Raw genomic sequence first — 21,931 nt, 5'->3', positions numbered from 1 at the left:
AGAGGTTTTAACTAATTGGTAGTGTGAAGAGGTAGCCAGGAAGTTGGGGGCAGGGAGAAGGCGGAGGAGGGAAATTGGTGCTTTGTCATTGATGGTTTTTAAAACCCTCCTCTGTGATCTAGTATGCAGTCATGATTGAGAATCACTACTCTGAAATACATTGTTAAAAAAACAAAATGCTGTTTCCTCATTTCTGCTAAGTCCTCTTCTCTGTGTGCTCACCACTGCTGTTCTAAAAGTCACTAAAGCACCAATCCTATCTAAAGAAATCATGGGACCTCTACCACCAGCACCCTATAAGAGCGCAAGAGTAGAACATTTTTTCCTTTATTACCCCATTCTTAATTCCTCCCCCCCCAAAAAAAAGACTGGAGAGTGGGTATCAAAGACTGAAAAGTTTTGGTTAGAGAATGAGAATGTAAACAAAACAAGCAACAACTTGGTTGATATCCAGACTTTAAGAACAAAGCTGTCTAATATTCAACTATAGATTTTGGTGGTATTATGATAGAAAATAAATATCCCATCTCCACTACTCTACAGTAAAGTTTACATTATTTGTGTGCAACTGGCATACATGTGTATAATATGAATGGATTCAAGTAGATTGAATGCAAAGAGCAAGAGGTTCCCAACCAGCATTCCCAAATCCTTATCAACTTGTTTCCCAAAGACAAACACATCTCATTGCTTTTAATTCTCTTAAGTAAATATTATGCTTATGATGCTCTTTTTCCCCTCTCAAATACCAGTGTCTAAACTCAAGGCCTTACATGTGCCAGGCAAGACCTCTACCATTTAAGCCATATCCACAGCCCTTTTTTTGCTCTATTTTTTGAGATCTTGTCTCAAAAATTTGCTAGGGGCCATACAAAAATCAAAGCCATTTCCTTTTGGAACTTTTAAGACATTGCCTCTAATATCCAGTCCTGTTGATAAATCTATTATCAGCCTCATTTTCATTCCTTTATGAAGAACCTGAATGTTTTCTCTGGAGGCTTAAGTCTTCTTTATTCCCTGCTAATCTTCAATTTCATGATATGCCTGATACATGTGTCTCTCTCTCCCATGCGCACGTGTGTGTGTGTGTGTGTGTGTGTGTGTGTGTGTGTGTTTGTGTGTGTGTGTGTGTGTGTGTGTGTGTGTGTGTTAGTCTCAAGTGTTTTGTTTCTTTTTTCAAGGCTGTTGCTTTACCACTGAGCCACATCTCCATTCTGGTTTTTGCTATTTAATTAAAGATAAGTCTCACAGCCTCTTGAATGGCTAAGATTACAGGAGTAAGTCACTGATGCTTAGTTATTTTTGTTCTCTTTCCCACTCAGTGCTCAGTAGTTCTTTTACATGTGCACTCATTTCTACCTTTGGTTCTAAAACTTTTTTCTTAATAAATGTTGCATTCAAACACATTTATACATTCACTTCTGGAACCTCTGATAATAAACTGATTCTTATAACATCATTTGTCATATATTATTTTTCTAAACTTTCCCTCATTAGTTTGGAGAGAAAGGCTCAAACTGATGTTAGAAGAAATGAGACAAAGAATCTCTCATTACTCCTTTTTATCCTTTCACTGATTTTAAGGATTATGCAGCATTAGCACTGCTTTGTTTACTGGTGAGTTTTATCTGTCTCTGTGATCTTTTCCATATCTGTTCCTTCCAAGATCTGTTCTAGGTATTGAGTTTTCAATGGTGAACAAAGACACAAAATTGTGACCCTTTGGACTGGTAGAAGGAAACAGAAGAAAAGACATTAAAACATTCCATGTCAGGTAGAGCTCTTCTCAGAAGCTATAGCTTTAGTTTCCTAATTTTCCAGGCAGTTTTTCATTCACAGATAAGAAGTTCCTTTGGTTACTTCTTGCAGTGTGATTTTCAGAACTTTTTGAGTCCTACATGTATGTACATATATCTCTATCTATACCCATATTAGATATGTGTGTAGATATGTGTATTTTAATACATATCTACACACATATTCATACACACATATATATATTCTCATTGTTCAAAATATGTAACATCCTTTACAAATTTTTTTTTTTGCCTCTCCTGGGGCTTAAACTCAGAGCTTGGACGTTGTCCCTGAGCTGCTTTTGCTCAAGGCTAACACTCTACCACTTGAGCCACAGTGCCAGTTCTGGCTTTTTCTGTGTATGTGGTACTGGGGAATTGAACCTATGGCTTTATACATGCTAGGCAAGCATTCTACTACCACTAAGCCACATTCCCAGCCTGCAAAATTCTTTTTATCAATAAATTAGAGTGAATTCTATGTATTTTATCCTCTGCAACTGAGTGTTCTATAACACAAAAATACACTTTTCAGTGGGAAGCCATCTTGATATAATACATACGTGTGTTTATATAAATATAAATATGTATTTATAAATATATATAATTGTTTAGTCCCCTGAGCTTACTTTGCAGAAGGAAATCTTAAGTATGCAATACAGCTCCTGATAATATGATGTCTTTTCTGTTTTCAAAGCATCACTACTATTTGCTATCTAGGCAGAGAACTGGACTTATGAGACCTTCAAGCTGATTCTAAACAAAGGTGTTTATTGTATTAGAAACTATCAAGGGGGGGCTGGGAAGGTGGCTCAGTGGTAGAGCGCTTGCCTTGCATGCATGAGGCCCTGGGTTCGATTCCTCAGCACCACATAAGCACAAAGAAAAAAAAAAAAGAAACTATCAAGGGGTCCAAGGCTAACAAATGTGAAAAGTAAGCTTCTCAGAGTGGCAAACTAGTAAAAGGGTAACTTCTTCAAGAATATTTTCTCAAACTCTCTGATACAGTACTTATAAAATTATTCCCTTTTCTTGACAGATATCTACAGTTTATGAAATGCACCAGTTTATTTTGAATATACTTTTTGGTGATTCTAGAAAATGCAAAAGCTGTATGCAAAATGATTGTATTGGTCAGCTCAGTTGCTATGACAAAATATTATAGTTAGGTAGCTTGAAACATAAAAAATACAGTTAAGTACCTTGTCTCTTCACAGTTGTGGAGGCTGGGGAAGCCGGAGAGGAAAGTGTCAATTTGATTCCTGCCTGGTGAGGGCTCTTTCCAGTTAGTCAATTTATGATATATGCTCACTAAGGAGTTAGCACCAGCATCCCTTTCTCCTCTTCCAAGGCATGAGTAATTACCTAACTTCTTATTTCCAAATAATTACCTAACTGCCTTTTCTTCAAATATAACCACACTGGGCAAAATCAGTGTGTCAGTATATAAACACAACAATGAATCCATAGCATGTACTTTCCAGAATTGTATTATATGAAAAGTTGAAATACTTTTTATTGATAAAAATGAAAAATATCAATTAGCTGGCAACTAATCTGAGCCAGGAATTATATTTTGTTTTTGTCAATGAAATTTTATTATCCTCATTTTAGAAATAAGGAAGAAATATTTTCAGGTGCTAAATAACTTTCCCAAGATTACATTGGAGATTGAGGACAATCAATCATCTTGGCTAGTATGCTATAATGTGCAAAACAGTACTAGACTATTTACCAGTAAGAACTGCATTAAATAGCAATCTCGTTACACAGTGAGAAAAAGTGAGAATATTGTTAGGAGAGGATCGCAAGGGCTCAATAGCATGTGCGTATTATATATATATGTGTATATGCATCACATAAAATGATGCTTATCAAAATGAACTCCAAGAAATGAAAGCAAGACTTTTTTTTTTTTACTATTGGTAGTTTTTTGTTGTTTTCTTGTTTCTTTGGTTTATTCCCTTTTGTCTCTGTTTTTAATTTCTGTACATTTTACCTTGTATATTAGTTTATCTGATTTGGGAAGGGGAGGGAGAAGCACTGTGGGACAAAGGGCTAATCAATTCAGCAGTGAAATCTACTAGATACCATGTCGGAAATAAACTATACAACTTGGGAGGAGGAAAGGAAAGTCAGGAGGGGGGAAAACTGGGAGAGAATTGGGAGGAATGACACTGTTCAAAAGGAAATGTACTCATGACTTATGTAGCTGTAACCCCCTCTGTACATTACCTTTACAATAAAATTAAAAAAGACAAAGAACAGCATTAGGTAAGACTTCTAAAACCTAGTAACACTGAAAGTCATAAACTGTGAGATATACTCCATACTAAACACAAATTGCTGTGGGCACTGAAAAGGAGGAATGAGTTCCTAAATGCAAGGGATAGTGTTTGGGATTACATACCAATTTACACTATAATCCACATTTCTCTAACACTGAGTTTTACGTTTAAATAAATTCCACTTAAACTTAAAAGTAAAAATATGAATATTCTAGTATGCCCTGTTGGCCATAAAAAATGTCTTTTATATAATCTTTGTGGCCTCGTCTTTATAAACCATTATCAAATGTAAACCAAGACAACAAATTGAGTGTTAATTATAGGCCACATTAAAACCTAAAATTTGATGTGCCTGTTTTGTTCTTTAAAATCATGAGATATGGCTGGGAAGGTGTCTCAGTGGTACACACTTGCCTAACACGCATGAAGCCCTGGGTTGGATTCCTCAGTACCACATAAACAGAAAAAGCCAGAAGTGGAGTTGTGGCTCAAGTGGTAGAGTGCTAGCCTTGAGCAAAAGAAGCTCAGAGACAGTGCCCAGCCCCTGAGTTCAAGCCCCAGGACTGGCAAAAATAAAAATAAAATCATGAGATAAAGTTCAAAATGAAAACAAAGTTCTAGGGGAAAAATAAAAACTTCTGGTGATAGTTATCAGGAATTCAAGGTCCTTTGAGTATTAAAGGATGAGAACACTTTCATTCTCAGAACCAACATTAAAGTAAAATGAACATATTAGATTGTCAGTAGTTCAAAGAAAAGTGTGTGTGTGTGTGTGTGTGTGTGTGTGTGTGTGTCTGTAGGTGGAAAGTGGAAAGAAGTCAGGGCATTGTCCTTTAGCTTTTTCTACTTGTGGCTGGTGCTCTACCACTTGAGTCACAGTTCCACTTCCGGCTTTTGGGCGATTAATTGGATAAGAGACACTTGGGCCTTTCCTGACCAAAGGGCAATCTCAGCCTGCTGAGGATTACAGGAGTGAGCCACTAGCACTCTGATGGAATTGGGCGGGGATGGGATTGAACTCGAGGCCTGGGCCCTGTCCTTGAGCCTCTTTTGTGCTCAAGGGTACTTGTGTAGGGCTTGAGCCACAGCAGCCACTTCTGGGTTTTGAGTGGTTAATCGGGCACTAATCTCAGAGGCCATTTTCTCCTCGGGGCTGGCTTAGACTACGATTCTCACAGTAGCTAGGATTATAGGCATAAACCAGCAGCGCAGGGCGAAAAAACAGTTTAAAAAGTAACTCTTAGAGTGGCTGGGCCCAACGGCTCCGAGTGCCACGCGATCCAAAGCACCGACAGGCTGGAAGTCTGCTTGGTGGCAACACTCAGCGACACTTCAGGGAACTTCTTTTCAGCACTCTGGTTACAGGTGGGGATGGAGGGGTGCAAAAAGTCATGTCCTCTTTACCGGACCCACGTAACCCTCAGCCCTTTGTACATCACCTTAATAACACTAAGAATCAATTCTAAGAACACTGTTTTTACGAAACACGTGTCTACACAGTCGGCCCCTCCCTAAATAGGCAGGGTTTTCGCTGGGAGCCAGAACGCTCCCGGTCCGACCGAAGGCGATCCGCCCCTCCCGTCGGCAACTCCGGGGCGGCCCGGCAGGGGTTTTCGGCGGTGGCGGCTCCAGGTCGGGTTGCATCACCGTCACCTGGGGGGGCAGCCCGCCCTCCCGCCCTCCCCTCCTCCTCCTCCAGCTAGGTCTGAGGTAATCCCCGCACTGGGAAGCGCGTGGCCCACTGGCTTCCAGAAGCGCTTCCAGGAAGCAACGTTTCCACCAGCGCAACATCCGTGGGCAAAGCCCTGGCACGTGAGGCTGGGCGATTTCGCCCCAGGGCCTGGGATGCGAGGTCCGGGGCCTGCAGCGCCCGGACCTGAGCAAGAAGTGCTAAGGTGAGTTCCCATCCGCTCCCCCCGGGATGCTCGGGGCGGGTCCGGGGCGTTCCGTCCACCCACGGGGGCCGACCCTCCGCATCCGGATAGGAGTTGTTTGTCCTCCGAGGGAAGCTGTGGGAACGCAGAGGTCGCGGACGCAGGCCGCAGACGCAGGCTCGGAGCGCGAGAGCCGCGGCAGGGTGGAGGGCCCCACATGCTCCCCGTTTCCCCGGCCCGCGCAGCTCCGCGGCGTCAGGCCCCGCCCCTCGCGGGGATCCACCAATCGCGAGGCTCGTTACGGCCGCCCGGCACCTGCGAGGGCCGTCTCCGCCCGCGCGCCGCCGCCAGCGCCGTCGCCGCGTCCCCGCCCCGCGCTCCTCCCCCCTGCGCGGCGCCCCGAGTTCACCCACGGCTGCGCGCCCGGCTCCCCGCAGGCGAGGAGCGGAAGCCGCTGCCCCGGAGCGGACGCTGGCGGGACCGAGCCGCAGTCACGGCGAGGCGCGGGGAGGGGGCGCCTTCCGGACCCCGCGACCCCGAGCGTGCGGGCGCCCGTCCCGGGCAGCCCCGCCGGGGAGAGCGGCGACGGCGGCCGCGCTCGAGCGCTGCTCGCGCCCTCGGCGCCCCGCTCCATGCCGGTGTGGTGCTGCCGCTGCTCCCTGGCCGGTCATTTCAGGTGACTTCGCCGCCGGGGAAGCGGGGGAGGCGGGCTGGGGGAAGCAGCAGCGCCCCGGGACCCCCGCGGCCGGGCCGGCGTGGAAGGCGATCGCCCGGCCCCCCGCCCCCGGCCACTCCCCGCTCGGTTCCCGCTCGCCCGGCTCCCCGCCCCGGCCGGCCCGCTCCGGAGCGCCCTGCTCCGCGGATCACACGGGTCCCGGGACCGCGCGACCTCCTGGGCCCGTGCTGGGTCGGTTACGGGCGAGCTGGGACTTCTCGAAAGCACTAAGTTTGAGTGAACGCGTCCCGGGAAGGGTCTGGGGGATGTGTTTATCTATTCTGTATTAAGGAACATCTCCGGGTAGAAAGCACTGGGCCGAAGGGAGGTGGGGGACTTCTGGGCCAGGATCCAGCCGCTGTGGGTGCTCTCTAGTTAAGATCTTATCAGTGGTAAACCACTCTGTACTGGTGAGTTTTTTGTTTGTTTTGAAGGAGAAGAAGAAAGTGACAGTGTTACTCCCAGATTGTGGGGGAAGTTTGTAGAGGTGAAACAGTTTTAACCGTGAATATGTTCTAGATCTACTAACACAGTTTGGCCAACACTTGAGTTAAGCACAAGGGAGAAGGGAAGGCTAAGGACACAAGAAACTGAGGTCAAAAAATGTCGAGTTTAGTAAAGATTTCAAGACGTGACTTGATGATATGTGTCAGTGTTCCAGAATACAATTGCATGTGTTTAGTACAATATGAAACTGATATAAAAGTTCTTTAATTGGGGTTCATATGTTCACTTTTAATTCAGAAGAAAATAAGAGCTTAGATGATTACAAAATTTCCAATATTTTGCTTTCTTGAGTCATTTGAAAAGGCCTTTTTAGGGAATTTGCTTGCAAAGTACCAGGGAGAGATAGTTACTTAAAATTTTTGGCCTTTAGAATATGTAACGTTGTCTTGCCCATGTAATTGTAACCCCTCTGTACAGAATTTTCACAATTAAAAAAAAAAAGACTAGGGGAAAAAAATAGAATATGTAACGTTGGCCTGTAGCCAGGCTATAATTTTGAAGCTTGAGTATTTTATGATGTTAATAAAGTTTAAGTAGAGATTGATTTTTATAAAGCCCATATTGACTATCTCTTTTATATATATATATTTTTTAAAGAAACTATAGTGAAACTGAAACAGAAGGAGAGATTTTTAATTCCTTAGTGCAATATTTTGGTGATAATTTGGGGCAAAAAGCGATGCCATTAGTTGAAGAAACTTCATTACTTGAAGATTCAGCAGTGACTTTGCCTGTGGTAATTATAGGTAAGTTATTGAATTTTGTTTTTTTTTAATTACTATCCTTCGTTTACATACCAACTGTTAGGTAGTATACTAGGAAAATATTGAAAAGTACTGTTATTCAAAATAGGTAGAAAAGAGGATTTTGAAAATTTAAGATAAAGGATTGATTTCAGTATCATTACATTTATGTGTCATTGAAATGACCACACTTTACTCCACAAATGTATACAACTGGGCTGGTGGGTTAGTGGTAGAGTGCTTGCCTAGCTAGCGTGCATGAAGCCCTGGGTTCAACTCCTCAGTACCACATAAACAGAAAAGGCCACAAGGGGCACTGTGGCTCAGGTGGTACAGCGCTAGCCTTGAACAAAAAGAAGCTCAGGAACTGGAAGTGGTGCTGTAGCTCAAGTGATAGAGAGAGCACTTACTTTGAGCTGAAGAGCTGAAGGACAGTGCCTAGGCCCAGAGTTCAAGCCCCACAACCGACCAACTATTATGTGTTAGTTAAATTATTTTTTTAAAAAACTGTCAGTATTGTGGTAATGAAGATAACCAGTGTCATTAGAATTCTGCCCATTCTGTGTATATTATTATATCATACCTTCTAACCCCCGATCCCCTATGATGGTAAAACATATCAGACAAGAAAAAAGACTTAAATCTAATGTCTTATGTATGTTAGTTGCCCTATAATACTTTGTAGTAATGTTTATAATTACCATAACCATAACAACATATATTCCCTGTACCATCTCAACAGACAAATACAATGTTAAAATTACTGTATAAATAAAACTTAATTCCATATTAAAAAGCTGGGCATGGTGGTTCATGCCTATAAATCCCAGCATTCAGGATGCTCACTCAGGTTACAGGGCAAAACTATTTCTCCAAAACCACATAAGCTCAGAACTACGAAGATTTTTCTAATTGCATGGATTTTGCCATGTATATATTCCACGTAAGATTCAAACTCAAGGAAGTACTATATATAGCATGAAATAAAGCCAAAAGAGATAATTAATGGGACATAAATGCTTTGGTGGCATACAGCATCTTAAATTCCTTTGGTAGCTTGTCTTAAAATTAATAAGAAGGGAATTAAAGTGATATCATCTGATTGGCATATGAGAGATACTAGGAAGGAAAGAAGGATGGAGGGAAGAGAACAAGATTGTTTTTCTATACTTCCTTGGAAATGTGATAGAGATGACAGTTTTTGCAGTAGTTTCTATCCAAGGTAGATCTCAGGGATCGTAATATTATATTATCTTCCCCCTTTTGTCTAACTCTGGTTTTCCATCTTAGATTGAGTCAAAGAATTGGATTCTGAAAAGGAAAAACTATCTCTTTATCTGCCCCTACCTACCCTATTCCTCCCCAAACAATTGATAATCATTTTGCTCTATAAGACCTAAATACAGCTTAATAGCGCCACCAGTCTAATCATAAGTGAAGAATTAACTTCTTCAGTGTATGTATTTTTCTGTTGTTATAGAAAATCATCACAAACAAAGTTGCTATAATACAACATAAATGTGTCCTCTTGTCCAGTTGACCAGAAGTTCAATACTGGTCTGACTGGGCTTAAATCAAGGTGTCAGCAGTCTGTGTTTACTTTTTGGGAGTTCTTTTAAAAAAAAAAAATTTTTTTTTTTTTTTTTTTTTTTTTTCGTTGGTTGTGGGGCTTGGGCTTGGACTCTGGGCCTGGGCGCTGTCCCTCAGCTCTTCAGCTCAAGACTAGCGCCCTACCACTTGAGCCACAGTGCCACTGCCGTTTATGTGGTGCTGAGGAATCAAACCTAGGGCCTCATGCATGCCAGGCAAGCACTCTACCACTGAGCCACCTTCCCAGCCCTGTTTTGTTTTTTTTGTTTTTGTTTTAACCATTTCCATTCTATGGCTGGTTATAGACATTGGCTCCTGATTTCTCTCTCCCGCTCTTAATTTCTTTCTTTCCTTCTTTCCCTTTCCTTTCTCTTTCTTCCTCTCTCTCTTCCTTTCTCCTTCCTTTCTTTCTCCTCCCTCCCTCCCTTCCCCCTTCTCTCTCCCTCCCTTCCCCCTTCTCCCTTCCTTGCTTCCTTCCTTCCTTCCTTCCTTCCTTCCTCTCTCTCTCTCTCTCTCTCTCTCTCTCTCTCTCTCTCTCTCTTTCTCTTTTTCTCTCTTTGTTGGGCTTGAACTCTGGGCCTGGGCCCTGTCCCTCAGCTCTTCAAATCAAGGTGAGAGCTCTACCACTTGAGCCACAGTGCTACTTCTGGTTTTTTGGTGGTTTATTGGAGACAAAGTTCAAGCCCAGGCTGGCTTTGAACTGTGATCCTCAGATCTCCACCTCCTTGAGTAGCTAGGATTATAGGCCACTGGTGCCCAGCAACTTCTTACTTTTTTTTTGGGGGGGGGGGGAGGTCCGGTCGTGGGGGCCTGACTCTGGGCCTGGGCGCTGTCCCTCAGGTCTTCAGCTCAAGGCTAGTGCTCTACCACTTGAGCCACAGCACCACTTCCGGCTTTTTTCTTTTTGCTTATGTGGTGCTGAGGAATCGAACCCAGGACCTCAGGCATGCAAGGCAAGCTCTCTACCACGCAGCCACCTTCCCAGCCCCAACTTCTTACTTCTTTTAAGTCAGTAACATTTTTTTATTCTTAACCTTCTTTCAGTCTTGTTTCCCTCTGCACAGCTGGGAGAGCTTCTTCTCTATTTTTAAGGACTCATGTGATTAGAGTGGTCCATTTAGATAGGTTACCCTCCAGCTTGGGATCTTGTATTTCCATCTTAAGTCCTTTGAAAAGTCTGGATTTAGCACAGGGTATCTTTAGGGTATCTCATAAGGTATCTTTTAGCATAGAGACAAGGGACATCCCACCTGCAACAATTTTTCTTACATAAACTATTTTTTTATTCTTTTATCTTTTAAGTGTTGAATCTTTTTGTGTGTTAAGGAATTTAGCTCTGTGCCTCAAATCCTGACTCCTTCTATTTGGTTACCGATTGATTGGCTTAAATCCATAAGCTTTTCTTTATTAGAACCATTTAAGCTTATTAAAAAAGAGCAGAAAATACAGAAGAGTTCTCATATGTTTGCTCTCCTTGCTTTCTTTGTGCTCTATTATAAAAAGTAACATCTTCTGGTGTGGGATAATTGTTGCGTTGATTACATCAATATTGATATGTTATTGTTAACTGAAATCTGTCATTTACATTAGAGATTCACTTTGGTGCATAAATTCGTGTGTATTTTACTGAATGTATAATATCATAGATCTACCACTACAGGATCATACAGATTTTTGAGATTGACTTCTTTTACCTGCTAATGTGTTTTTATGGTTTATCCTTGTCTTCCTGTGGCTTGATAGCTTATTTCTTTTTATCATTCAATAATGTTATACTGTGTACAAGTTTAAAGTTGTTGAAGCCTTGAGTTGATGAGATTCCCAAAAGAAAATAAAAGGCAAGATCAATATCTGGTTTTTATAAGAGAAAAAAAATTAGGAAAGCAAACTTATACAAAACAAGCCAAATGAAAGTATTAATGTACCCTTTTCACTTTTTTCAAAATAAGGAAATGGACCCTCAGGAATATGCCTTTCTTATATGTTATCTGGCTATAGACCATATTTATCATCGGAAGCAATACATCCAAATACAATCCTACATAGTAAATTAGAAGAAGCAAGACATCTTTCCATCGTTGATCAGGTAGTATTTATGTATCAGTTTTTAAAACTTTTATGCTGAATCAAGATAATTTTTATTTCTTTTATTTTTATTTATTTATGTCAGTCGTGGGGCTTGAACTCTGGGCTTGGGCGCTGTCCCTGTGCTCTTCAGCTCAAGGCGATCACTCTACCACTTGAGCCACAGCTCCACTTCTGGTTTTCTAGAGGAGGGGGGCGGGGTCTGGAGATAAGAGTCTCATGAACTTTCCTGCCCGGGCTGGCTTTGAACCGAGATCCTCAGATCTCATCCTCCTGAGTAGTTAGGATTACAGGCGTGAGCCACCGGTGCCCAGCTTCAAGATCATTTTTATATAAGCATTAAATAACAATTTCTAAATAGCTATCACTTTTTTCAATTCCTAATTTTTTTTTCAGATTGTGTCATTTTATTTTCTTGACTTTTTTAGAGCAGAATTTCCCAAATAATCCCCTGGTGGAGATTTAATAGGTGCTCTATGCTTAGTTTGGAAAGAATTGGTTTTATTTTTATTATTTAAGCATCATAGTTGATATTTATATACAAAAGCCATCTTCAACTTTTGCAGTATAAGGCTGTGTATTAATTCCATGTATTAAAACGAGTTTATTAAGCTCTCAGAGATAAACAGTGTTCTATAATTGACTGTGTGGGAAATACTTGATTAGAATAATATCCTTCAAAGTTACCATAGTTGTTTCTGTGTTTTCCAACTCTTATTTACCTTTTTTATTTTTCTTGAAGGACTTAGAATACTTGTCTGAGGGACTTGAGGGCCGATCATCTAATCCAGTTGCGGTACTTTTTGACACACTTCTTCATCCAGATGCTGACTTTGGATATGATTACCCATCTGTTTTGCACTGGAAACTAGAACAGCATCATTATATCCCTCATTTAGTGCTTGGTAAAGGTCCACCTGGTGGAGCTTGGCATGTGAGTATATTTCCCTAAGCCTTTACATGTACATGAATTACTATATGTCTCCTTGATAAAATCGACTAGAGTTTTGTATTATAATAGTACTATTATATGTGTTTACCACATTTTTATCTGCTGCTGAATTAGCTGTAGGCCAATTGTAGTTGTTAAGCCAAGTTTTATTAGTGATACAGTTTTTGAATAAGCCATTCTTTATAAGAATGACATAGAAAGCATTTTAGGAAATTTTTGCATCATTGAAAAACATTTATTTACTCTAAAGTTTATATATCATATATTTCAAAACCAGTATTCATTATTTCCACGCAGTTTCAAGATTTTAAAGAAAAAAAATATTGTAAGAGAAAGATGTAATAGTATTCTCAGCAGCATTAACAAAAAGGATAACCTGGTCAGGCGCCTGTGGCTCACGCCTGTAATCCTAGCTACTCAGGAGGCTGAGATCTGAGGATCACGGTTCAAAGCCAGCCTGGACAGGAAAGTCCATGAGACACCTCCAATGAACCACCAGAAAACCTGAAGTGGCACTGTGGCTCAAGCGGTAGAGCGTTCACCTTGAGCTGAAGAGCTGAGGGATAGAGCCCAAGCCCAGAGTTCAAGCCCCAGGACCGACCAAAAAAAAAAAAAGAAAGGGCACAGTTTAGTCTATAACAAAGGTTAAACAAGAAAACCAATAAATTAAAAGATTCATATAGTACATGTGTCCCTAGCAGTTAACATAGTTTCAAGCATTGTCACAGTGTAGTGGTTGTTTTTACGTTTTAAAAATAAATGTCAAGTAAACTGTAATCCCTCTGTACAGTATTTTTACAATAAAAAACATATAGAATAAATAAATGTTAAATAATTTAGTTTGCTGTCAAGAAATGTACATCATGGGAACTTTAGCATATTATCACATTTTTAGTACAAATATCAGTTGACTGTTGTGTGCAGTGTTACTTATCTAAAATTAACATTTATCACATATCAGTTTCAGTGTGTTAAGAGATATTTCTAGATTAAATATGTGCCTGATCCCTCTTTAAAATCTTAATTTGCTTTATGTTAATATGTGGCTTTTTGCGTAATAGGGTTTGTTTGGTTTATTTTTACTGTTTCTGTTTTTCTTTATTGTTACTACAAAGATGATGTATAGAGGTGTTACAGTTATATAAGTTAGGTAATGAGTATATTTTTTGGACAGTGTTACCCCTTCACCCAGTTTTCCCTCCCATCCCCACCCACAGATTATATAGTTCATTTTCAGTGTAGTAAAGCTTGAGCTCAGGATAGGTACTGTCCTTGAGCTTTTGTTTTCGAGACAAGTTGTTGGTGATTAATTAGTGATAATGGTCTCATAGACTTTTCTGCCTAGGTTAATTTTTGAACTGAGATCCTTAGCCTCCTGAAATCTAGGGATCACTACTCAATATTTCTGAGTGAATAGCTAGGATTACAGGTGTGAGCTACCAGTACCTAGTTGTTGTTTTTTTAAAACTTTTTAAATATCAACTTTAAACATAAGTTATTTATCTTCTTTTTTTTTTTTTGGTTGGTCGTGGAGCTTGAACTCTGGGCTTGGGTGCTGTCCCTGCGCTCTTCAGCTCAAGGCAAACGCTCTACTGCTTGAGCCACAGTCCACTTCCAGTTTTCTAGGGGGTTTTATTGGAGATAAGAGCCTCACGGACTTTTCCTGCCCGGGTGGCTGGCTTTGAACCAAGATCCTCAGATCTCAGCCTCCTGAGTAGCTAGGATTACAGGTGTTAGCCACTGGCGCCCGGCTACATAAATTATTTATAATAGGTAAGAAGTGGAGAAGGGGAAAGGGATGTCTAGCCAGTTGTTGGTGACTCATGCCTATAATCCTAGCTCCCCAGGAGGATGCGATCTGAAGATTGTTTTGAAGCCAGTCTTGGCTGGAAAGTCCATGAGAGATTTATCTCCAATTAATGACTCAAAAAGCTGGAAGTAGAATGCTAGTCTTGAGCAAAAAACCTCAGGCCCTGAGTTCAAGCTGTAGGACCAGCATACACATGCACACGCATCCGCATGTGCACGCGCGCACGCACACACAACACACACACACACACACACACACACACACAGAGCCAACTATTTAAGCATTTTCTTTTACAGAAAATTCATTGAACTAAGCAGTTTGTATATCTTATAACTCTTAAGTTTCTATTATGGCCAAGAGTTAGATTAGTGTGGAATTCAATGAAATACAAGGAATGTTAATAGTTTTAATTAATTTACACCTTTTTATACATCTATACTATTCTTTTTTGGGGGGGTCCAGTCGTGGGGCCTGAACTTTGGGCCTGGGTGCTGTCCCTCAGCTTTCAGCTCAAGGCTAGCGCTCTACCACTTGAGCCACAGCGCCACTTCCGGCTTTTTTCTTTTTGCTTATGTAGGAATGGAACCCAGGGCCTCATGCATGCAAGACAAGTGCTCTACCATTGAGCCACCTTCCCAGCCCCCACATCTATACTATTCTTAAATTATAGATTTACTTTGCCAGTTTCAGATTCACTACACCAGACTACTTAATAAAATACACGTTTGGTCTTTATTTATATTATATTTATTTATATTACATTACTTTTTTGATTACCTCTTTGGAACCTAATTTTCTTTGGGTATGTACTACATTTATGTTTATTTCTAACTACTATATTCTTTTCTTTATATTTCTTCTCTTTAAAACACATCTCTCTCTCTCTCTGGCACTCTACCAGTTGAGCCATACCTCCACTTGCTGCTTTTTGCTGGCTTATTGAAATAAAGAATCTTGGGGACTTTTCTGTCCAGGATGGCTTCAAACTGTTAATCATCAGATAGCAGCTTCCTGAGTAGCTAGGATTATCAGGCATGGGTCACTGATGCCAGGCTCCAACAGCATTAGTGTAAGAGTTAGGAGAATAGGAATTAATGTCTAAAGAACTGGTTGGGAAGTATTGGGATAGGTACTGCGCCCCTTTAGCATTCTATGCATTCTATTAAGCAAAGGCAAAGTAGGGTCAGTGGAGCTGGAAGGGCTCACTTCTGTGAAGAAAGAGTTAATCTCAACAGCAAGTCTGTTTCTCAGGCAACCACTGCTTATTTTTATATTCTTAGGCAGAGATGCTGCTGAATTCAGCCTAGACTTCAGAATTATAATTGATAAAAGGAGGAAAAGTGTTCTAAGTTGTAAAAATCTGTAAGAAATAGTATAATAGAAAAAGTTTAATGTTTTGTTTGAAAAGTAAAAATACTAATATTGATCATAGGCCAAATTACCATGTTGCTCATAAGCCAAAGCTATCAACTTATATAGGCACTGGATAATACTGTAATTTTTTTTTACAAATAACTTTGAGTGAAGACATTTGGATGGATAATATCAAATGAACAAGGTATATAAAAAATTAGTGGAATAAAATTGCTGAGGAAATCTATGTATACAGCATTTAAGACTACTTTGAACATACTTGGTAATTATTATAAATATTATAAATAGGATGGTCTGTCTTTGAAAAAAAAATCTTTTTGCTGCTTAATTACATTTTTTTGTTGTTTGTTTTTTTTTTTGTCAGTGCTGGGGCTTGAACTCAGGGCCTAGGTACTGTTCCTGAGCTTTTTTTTTTTTTTATTGTGAGAATACCGTACAGAGGAGTTACAATTATGTGGGCAAGATAACAAATACATTTTTTCTCAAGCATTGTTGCCTCCTCTTTGTTTCCCCTTCCCATCCCTTCCCATACTCCCCACCCAGTCCTCCCCCCACCTACCAAAGTTGTATTGCTCAAGGCTAGCACTGTACCACTTAAGCCACATTCCTAGCCCTTAATTAATGTTTTTTAACTGTACTGTTTTATAGAATATGGAAGGCTCCATGTTGACAATCAGCTTTGGAAATTGGATGGAGTTACCTGGACTTAAATTTAAAGATTGGGTGACTAGCAAACGAAGGTAAAGATCAAACTATTAAAACTCTTCGGTGTATAACACAAGACTGTGGGAAATTTCACAATATTTTTTATTCCTATTTTGGGTAAGAAATAGATATACATACCAAGTAAAAATATTTCCTTGTGAAAATAAAGAGGTTATTTCTATTTAGAGATGCTATAAAACTAAGCAGATTGTCTACAGATTGGTTTTCTTTGGCTTTGTTAATCATGAATCGATTTGTCTTATTATCACTTTAAATTCCTCATCTACTCATTTATCATTTTTGACATATTTTTATGAGTGGGTATAATGTGTATATTTGAAGTGTTTTAAAGGTGAAAAGTGTATTATCTGATTGATAATTTGGAATGATTTAATAAACTAGAATCTAGGGTATGGCTAGCTATGTGGAAATTAAATGTTCAATTAAAAATATGACAATTGGGCTGGGAAGGTGGCTCAGTGGTAGAGCGCTTGCCTTGCATGCATGAGGCCCTGGGTTCGATTCCTCAGCACCACATAAGCAAAAAGAAAAAAGCCGGAAGTGGCGTTGTGGCTCAAGTGGTAGAGCGCTAGCCTTGAGCCGAAGAGCTGAGGGACAGCGCCCAGGCCCAGAGTTCAGGCCCCACAACCGGACCCCCCCCCCCCCCCAAAAAAAATATGACAATAAAAACAGAAGAAATTTCACCTTGGAATAATGGAGGTTTTATTTGTTTGGGGGAAAAAGAAAGCAATATTTAAAAGGAGAAATATAAGTGCTATCATTTCAAGGATGGCAAATAATAAAATTGATAGGAATTTTCAATATAAACAATCTATTATAATTTTATTAGTAGTGGAAGCAAGTTAAAGCTGGACAAAAACAAAATTTGATTACTTGACTTCTTGCTAGCTAGCCACTATGCTAATCTAAAGAAATGTTTCTTCATTTGGGGCTTCAAGTGTAGTTCAGTGATACAGTGCTTGTTTATTATACACTAGTGGATTTAATCTCCAGCTTTCCTTCATTTGAGGATATTTCAGGAGCGCAAATATAGATCTCGATGGGTAATTGAGATGAAGTTTTCAGGAATTATATGTTTTGAAATTTAAAGTTGAAAAATCAAGCAAGTTGAATAAGTTCTTCATTTTCATAAATAAGCAAGTAAAACTATTTGGCATATATTTCCCTTTGTAAAAGAATAAGGAGGAATGTTTTACTATTTTTGTGTCAGAAGCATTTTTCTAAATTCTGCATATTGTGTCTTTAAATATTACATGAACATGCATCTGAAATTATTATTAGTTTTATTTCTGTGTTTGCATAATGATAAGACTATTCTCTTAGACATTAATAGGGAGTCTTACCTCTGTTAACTGACTTTTAGCTAACTTCTTGTGTTGTGGCCTTAGGCAAGTAACACAAACTAGTTTTCAATTTTAGTCTGTAAAATAGAAGTGACAATCATTATCACTACATGGGTTTTCTGTAAATATTGAGAAGTGATACATTTTAAATGATATAATCATGTACAAATTTCTAATTGGAAGTTATAATGAATTATGTCACACTTTGTTTTTATTAATATATCTTTAAGAATGGGTTTAGAGAGATTACTAACTACTACTTTGAAATTCAGTGGAAAATGAAAAAGACACCAATGTACTTTCTTAAACAGAAAATTACATTGTTAGATCTCTTTATAAGTAGAGAAACATATCAAGAAAAATGAGTAACTCAGAATTTTATATGTAATTTTCATTAGGAAAATAACTTACTAAAAATTATGTCAGGCCACTATTTAACCTTTGAGAAGCACAGATATTACAGTTGACCTGTAATTTCCTACTATATCCTAAGTAATGCGGTTGGTAGTTACAAAATGCAGTTTGTGATGTAAAATAATCTAATTTTTCACATCCATGTTTCTCAATCCATTTATCAATGACATTTTATCAGGTAGTTAATTTGAACTTACAATAAACACTAAGGATGCATTAAATACAGTCTCTGCCCTCATGAGACTTACCTGTTGACTAAAGTAATTCATTAACATTTTTAACGTAAAAAAAAACAAATTTTTTTTTTCCTAAAGTGTTGGGGTAATAGCTAAGGCAGTTCAGAAGACCTGACAGACATAAAAGCTAACTGGATGGAAACTTCTAATGAAAGCTAAAAGTACTATCTTGACATAGGATGTTTTTTCTTTTCCTTTTTTTAGGAATCTAAAAGGTGATCGAGTAATGCCAGAAGAAATAGCTCGCTACTATAAACATTATGTAAAAGTCATGGGTCTTCAGCAAAATTTCAGAGAGAATACTTATATAACCTCCGTATCAAGACTTTACAGAGATCAAGACGATAATGACAACCAAGACAAAGCTATTTCAAGGAAGCATTTACAGATAGAGAAGTCAAAATTGATCAAGAGAAACTGGGAAATTAGAGGTTACCAGCGAATAGCAGATGGTTCTCACGTTCCCTTTTGTCTCTTTGCTGAGAATGTAGCTCTGGCAACTGGAACATTGGATTCTCCTGCCCATCTGGAAATTGAAGGGGAAAATTTTCCTTTTGTGTTTCATTCAATGCCTGAATTTGGAGCGGCTGTAAACAAAGGAAAACTGCGTGGCAAAGTGGATCCAGTGTTAATTGTAGGTTCTGGGCTCACTGCAGCTGATGCAGTACTTTGTGCTTATAACAATAATATCCCTGTGATCCATGTATTTCGCAGACGAGTAACTGATCCAAGCTTAATCTTCAAACAGCTTCCCAAAAAGCTTTATCCTGAGTATCATAAAGTGTATCATATGATGTGTACTCAGTCATATTCTGCAGACTCAACCCTTTTATCTGATTATACCAGCTTTCCTGAGCACCATGTGCTTTCTTTTAAGTCGGACATGAGATGCATTCTTCAAAGTGTCTCTGGATTGAAGAAAATCTTTAAGCTTTCTGCTGCAGTAGTATTGATAGGTTCTCATCCTAATCTGTCTTTTCTGAAGGAACAAGGGTGTTACCTAGGACACAATTCAAGCCAGCCAGTCACATGTAAGAGTAATCCTGTGGAAATTGATGTATATACCTATGAATGTGTTAAAGAAGCCAACCTTTTTGCATTGGGCCCTTTGGTTGGAGATAATTTTGTTCGATTTTTGAAGGGAGGGGCATTGGGTGTTACTCGCTGTTTAGCTGTAAGACAGAAGAAAAAGCAGCATTTGTTTGTTGAAAGAGGAGGAGGAGATGGGATAGCTTAAAGCAAGTTTACAAGTAACTCAAATGGACAGTCTATCATTAAAAATTTTAATAGTGGTTTTGCAGTGATTGCCTAGAATTTACTGGACTTGAATGAATTGGAGGAAAGTATCAAGCTATGGTAACTTCATTTTTAAAGTTACCAGAACTTGGTGTCATGATTTATATAATGTATCAAAGGTGTCTCTGTTGGACAAATAGAAACACTGCCAAGCTTTCATTTGACTAGAACATTCTTTTCTTCCAAGACCTATTTTTCTTACAGTTTTTGTTACTTATATTTGATTCAAAACATCATCCCTGGAATCTATAAAGCTATATAGTCCTAGTAGGACAGAAATAGTTAGTCATATTTGGGTCACCTTCTTGTTCAAAGTTTGAGCCAAGGAACACAATCATCGGCTTCATCTGTAGCTTGTTAGAAATGTATGTTCTCAAGTCCCATAACATACTGCTTAATCAGAAACTCAATTCTTGCAAGATCCCCATCCCCAAAGGCTGTATGTTCCTTAAAGTTTTGAGACTGTTCTAAATAAACGGTGTATAAGGTATGTATGATATGTATAGTGGGGTAAGGTAGGTGCAGGAGGCATTTTCAACTCAGGTGCGTTAATTTATTTTGAAATTATCAGTTGTATAAATTAATTTATTACCAAATATTATGATCTTTTGAAAAATATTTTTATTGTTGAAACCTTGACAGGTACTTCATAGTCTTCTAATAATGTAAACATTCCAATAATGTTGGTAACACTTTGACATTCGGGAACCCCCTAAAATACTTGTCAGAGATTTGTTCTCTACTTACCTATCATAACATCGAACTAATCTGATTTACAATTCAATAAATTGTGGATGGAACTACTTGTCTTTGGTGTGGACATTTAGTTTATTTCTAGCACTGAAACTAAGATATTTGGCCATCAAAATGGTACACTTTTTTTTAAACTGAACTTGTTTCTGTACTTTCCTACTTGTCTACTTTTGAACTTTGAATGAGTTTAATGTTTTTATTTTCCAATTCTAGGGTTTGAACTTGGGGCCTGGGTGCTTTCCCTGTATTTCTTTTGCTCAAGGCTAACACTGTACTACTTGAGCCACAGTTCCACTTCTGCATTTTTTTTTTTTTTTTTGTAATTGACTGGAGATAATACTCTCAGACGTTCTTGCCCAAGCTGGCTTTGAACCTCAATTCTCAAATATCAGCCTTCTGAGTAAGCTACGATTACAGGTGTGAGCCACCAGCACTTGGCTTGAATGTTTTCTTATTGCTGTCCCTAAGCTTTTTTGCTCAAGGCTGGAACTCTACCACTTGAACCATAGTTCAAGTTTCAGATTTTTTTTTTTTTTTGCTGGTTAATTGGAGATAATAAGCGTCTCCAATTAACCAGAAGAGCAGGCTGCAAACAGCATCCTCAGATCTCAGCCTCCTCAGTAGCTAGGATTACAGAGCCACAAGCACCAACTGATGTCACTTCTTAATTGAAAGTGACAGTATTACAAATAGCGTTTCTAGAGAAAGATTTGTTGGGTTTTTTGATAGATTTGATGTGCCCATATTTCATAAGTCTGCTCTACCTTAAGCAGTAGTATTTTTTTGTTATGACATTGTTTAAAAAACAACTGCAGTGAGAGAAAATAAAGCTTCCTTAAGTAAAGCTTTCAAGAATCCTGGTAGATAATTTCTTCTCTGATAAAACTTCCAAATCAGCCTTAGCTGTTGTATGCAATATAGACCATTCAAGCATTTTTTTGGGTGGGGGGGCAGACATACTATAGTACTGTTTATTGATGTACTGTAATTCCATATTATCTTTTTTTTTTTTTTTTGCCAGTCGTGGGGCCTGAACTCTGGGACTGGGCGCTATCCCTCAACTCTTCAGCTCAAGACTAGCACTCTACCACTTGAGCCACAGCACCACTTCTGGCTTTTTCTGCTTATGTGGTGCTGAGGAATCGAACCCAGGGCCTCACCACTGAGCCACCTTCCATATCTTTCTTTACTCTCACTAAATCCATGTCTAGTCATGCCATACACTGAGAAAATGTCTTTATCCTCCCATATCTAGTTGGTAAATGGCACGAACAGTCCTACTTGATACTTGCTCAAAGAATAGAATACACCATCTCCATAGGATTTTAATAGTAATAAAACCTTATATAGTGCATACTTGTAATCCCACACTCAGAGGACAGGCAGCAGGATTGAATCTGAGGATAGCTTGAACTACATAGCAACTATC

The 21,931-nt window shown here is 39.3% G+C and overlaps 1 protein-coding gene across 2 annotated transcripts; it reads left to right on the top strand.

The window, feature by feature from the left end:
- The first annotated feature begins 5,896 nt into the window (after positions 1–5,896).
- Positions 5,897–20,555, top strand: Osgin2 (oxidative stress induced growth inhibitor family member 2). 2 transcript variants are annotated; one of them, XM_042672881.1, is made up of 6 exons: positions 5,897–5,979; positions 7,778–7,926; positions 11,463–11,599; positions 12,341–12,532; positions 16,383–16,474; positions 18,658–20,555. In XM_042672881.1, exons 1-6 carry the CDS (start codon positions 5,930–5,932, stop codon positions 19,688–19,690), a joined length of 1,653 nt encoding a protein of 550 aa, XP_042528815.1. In that variant the 5' UTR covers positions 5,897–5,929; the 3' UTR covers positions 19,691–20,555. The 2 variants fall into 2 exon arrangements, with proteins under 2 accessions (XP_042528815.1, XP_042528816.1); XM_042672882.1 differs by lacking the exon at positions 5,897–5,979 and adding an exon at positions 6,527–6,634.
- The last annotated feature ends 1,376 nt before the right edge of the window (positions 20,556–21,931 follow it).

Source organism: Dipodomys spectabilis, unplaced genomic scaffold (genome assembly GCF_019054845.1).
Source record: "Dipodomys spectabilis isolate Male_0828 unplaced genomic scaffold, ASM1905484v1 ptg000783l, whole genome shotgun sequence".
Classification (NCBI taxonomy): domain Eukaryota; kingdom Metazoa; phylum Chordata; class Mammalia; order Rodentia; family Heteromyidae; genus Dipodomys; species Dipodomys spectabilis.
Note: the sequence above shows the minus strand (reverse complement) of the source record. Positions and strands in the feature narration are given on the sequence as shown.

Bases quoted from the DNA above. Each gene is read 5' to 3' on its own strand.
- Osgin2 (XM_042672881.1), top strand. From the start codon at position 5,930: ATGCGAGGTCCGGGGCCTGCAGCGCCCGGACCTGAGCAAGAAGTGCTA. The intron at 5,980-7,777 runs GTGAGTTCCCAT...TATTTTTTAAAG, and splicing joins CCTGAGCAAGAAGTGCTAAG to AAACTATAGTGAAACTGAAA. The intron at 11,600-12,340 runs GTAGTATTTATG...TTTTTCTTGAAG, and splicing joins ATCTTTCCATCGTTGATCAG to GACTTAGAATACTTGTCTGA.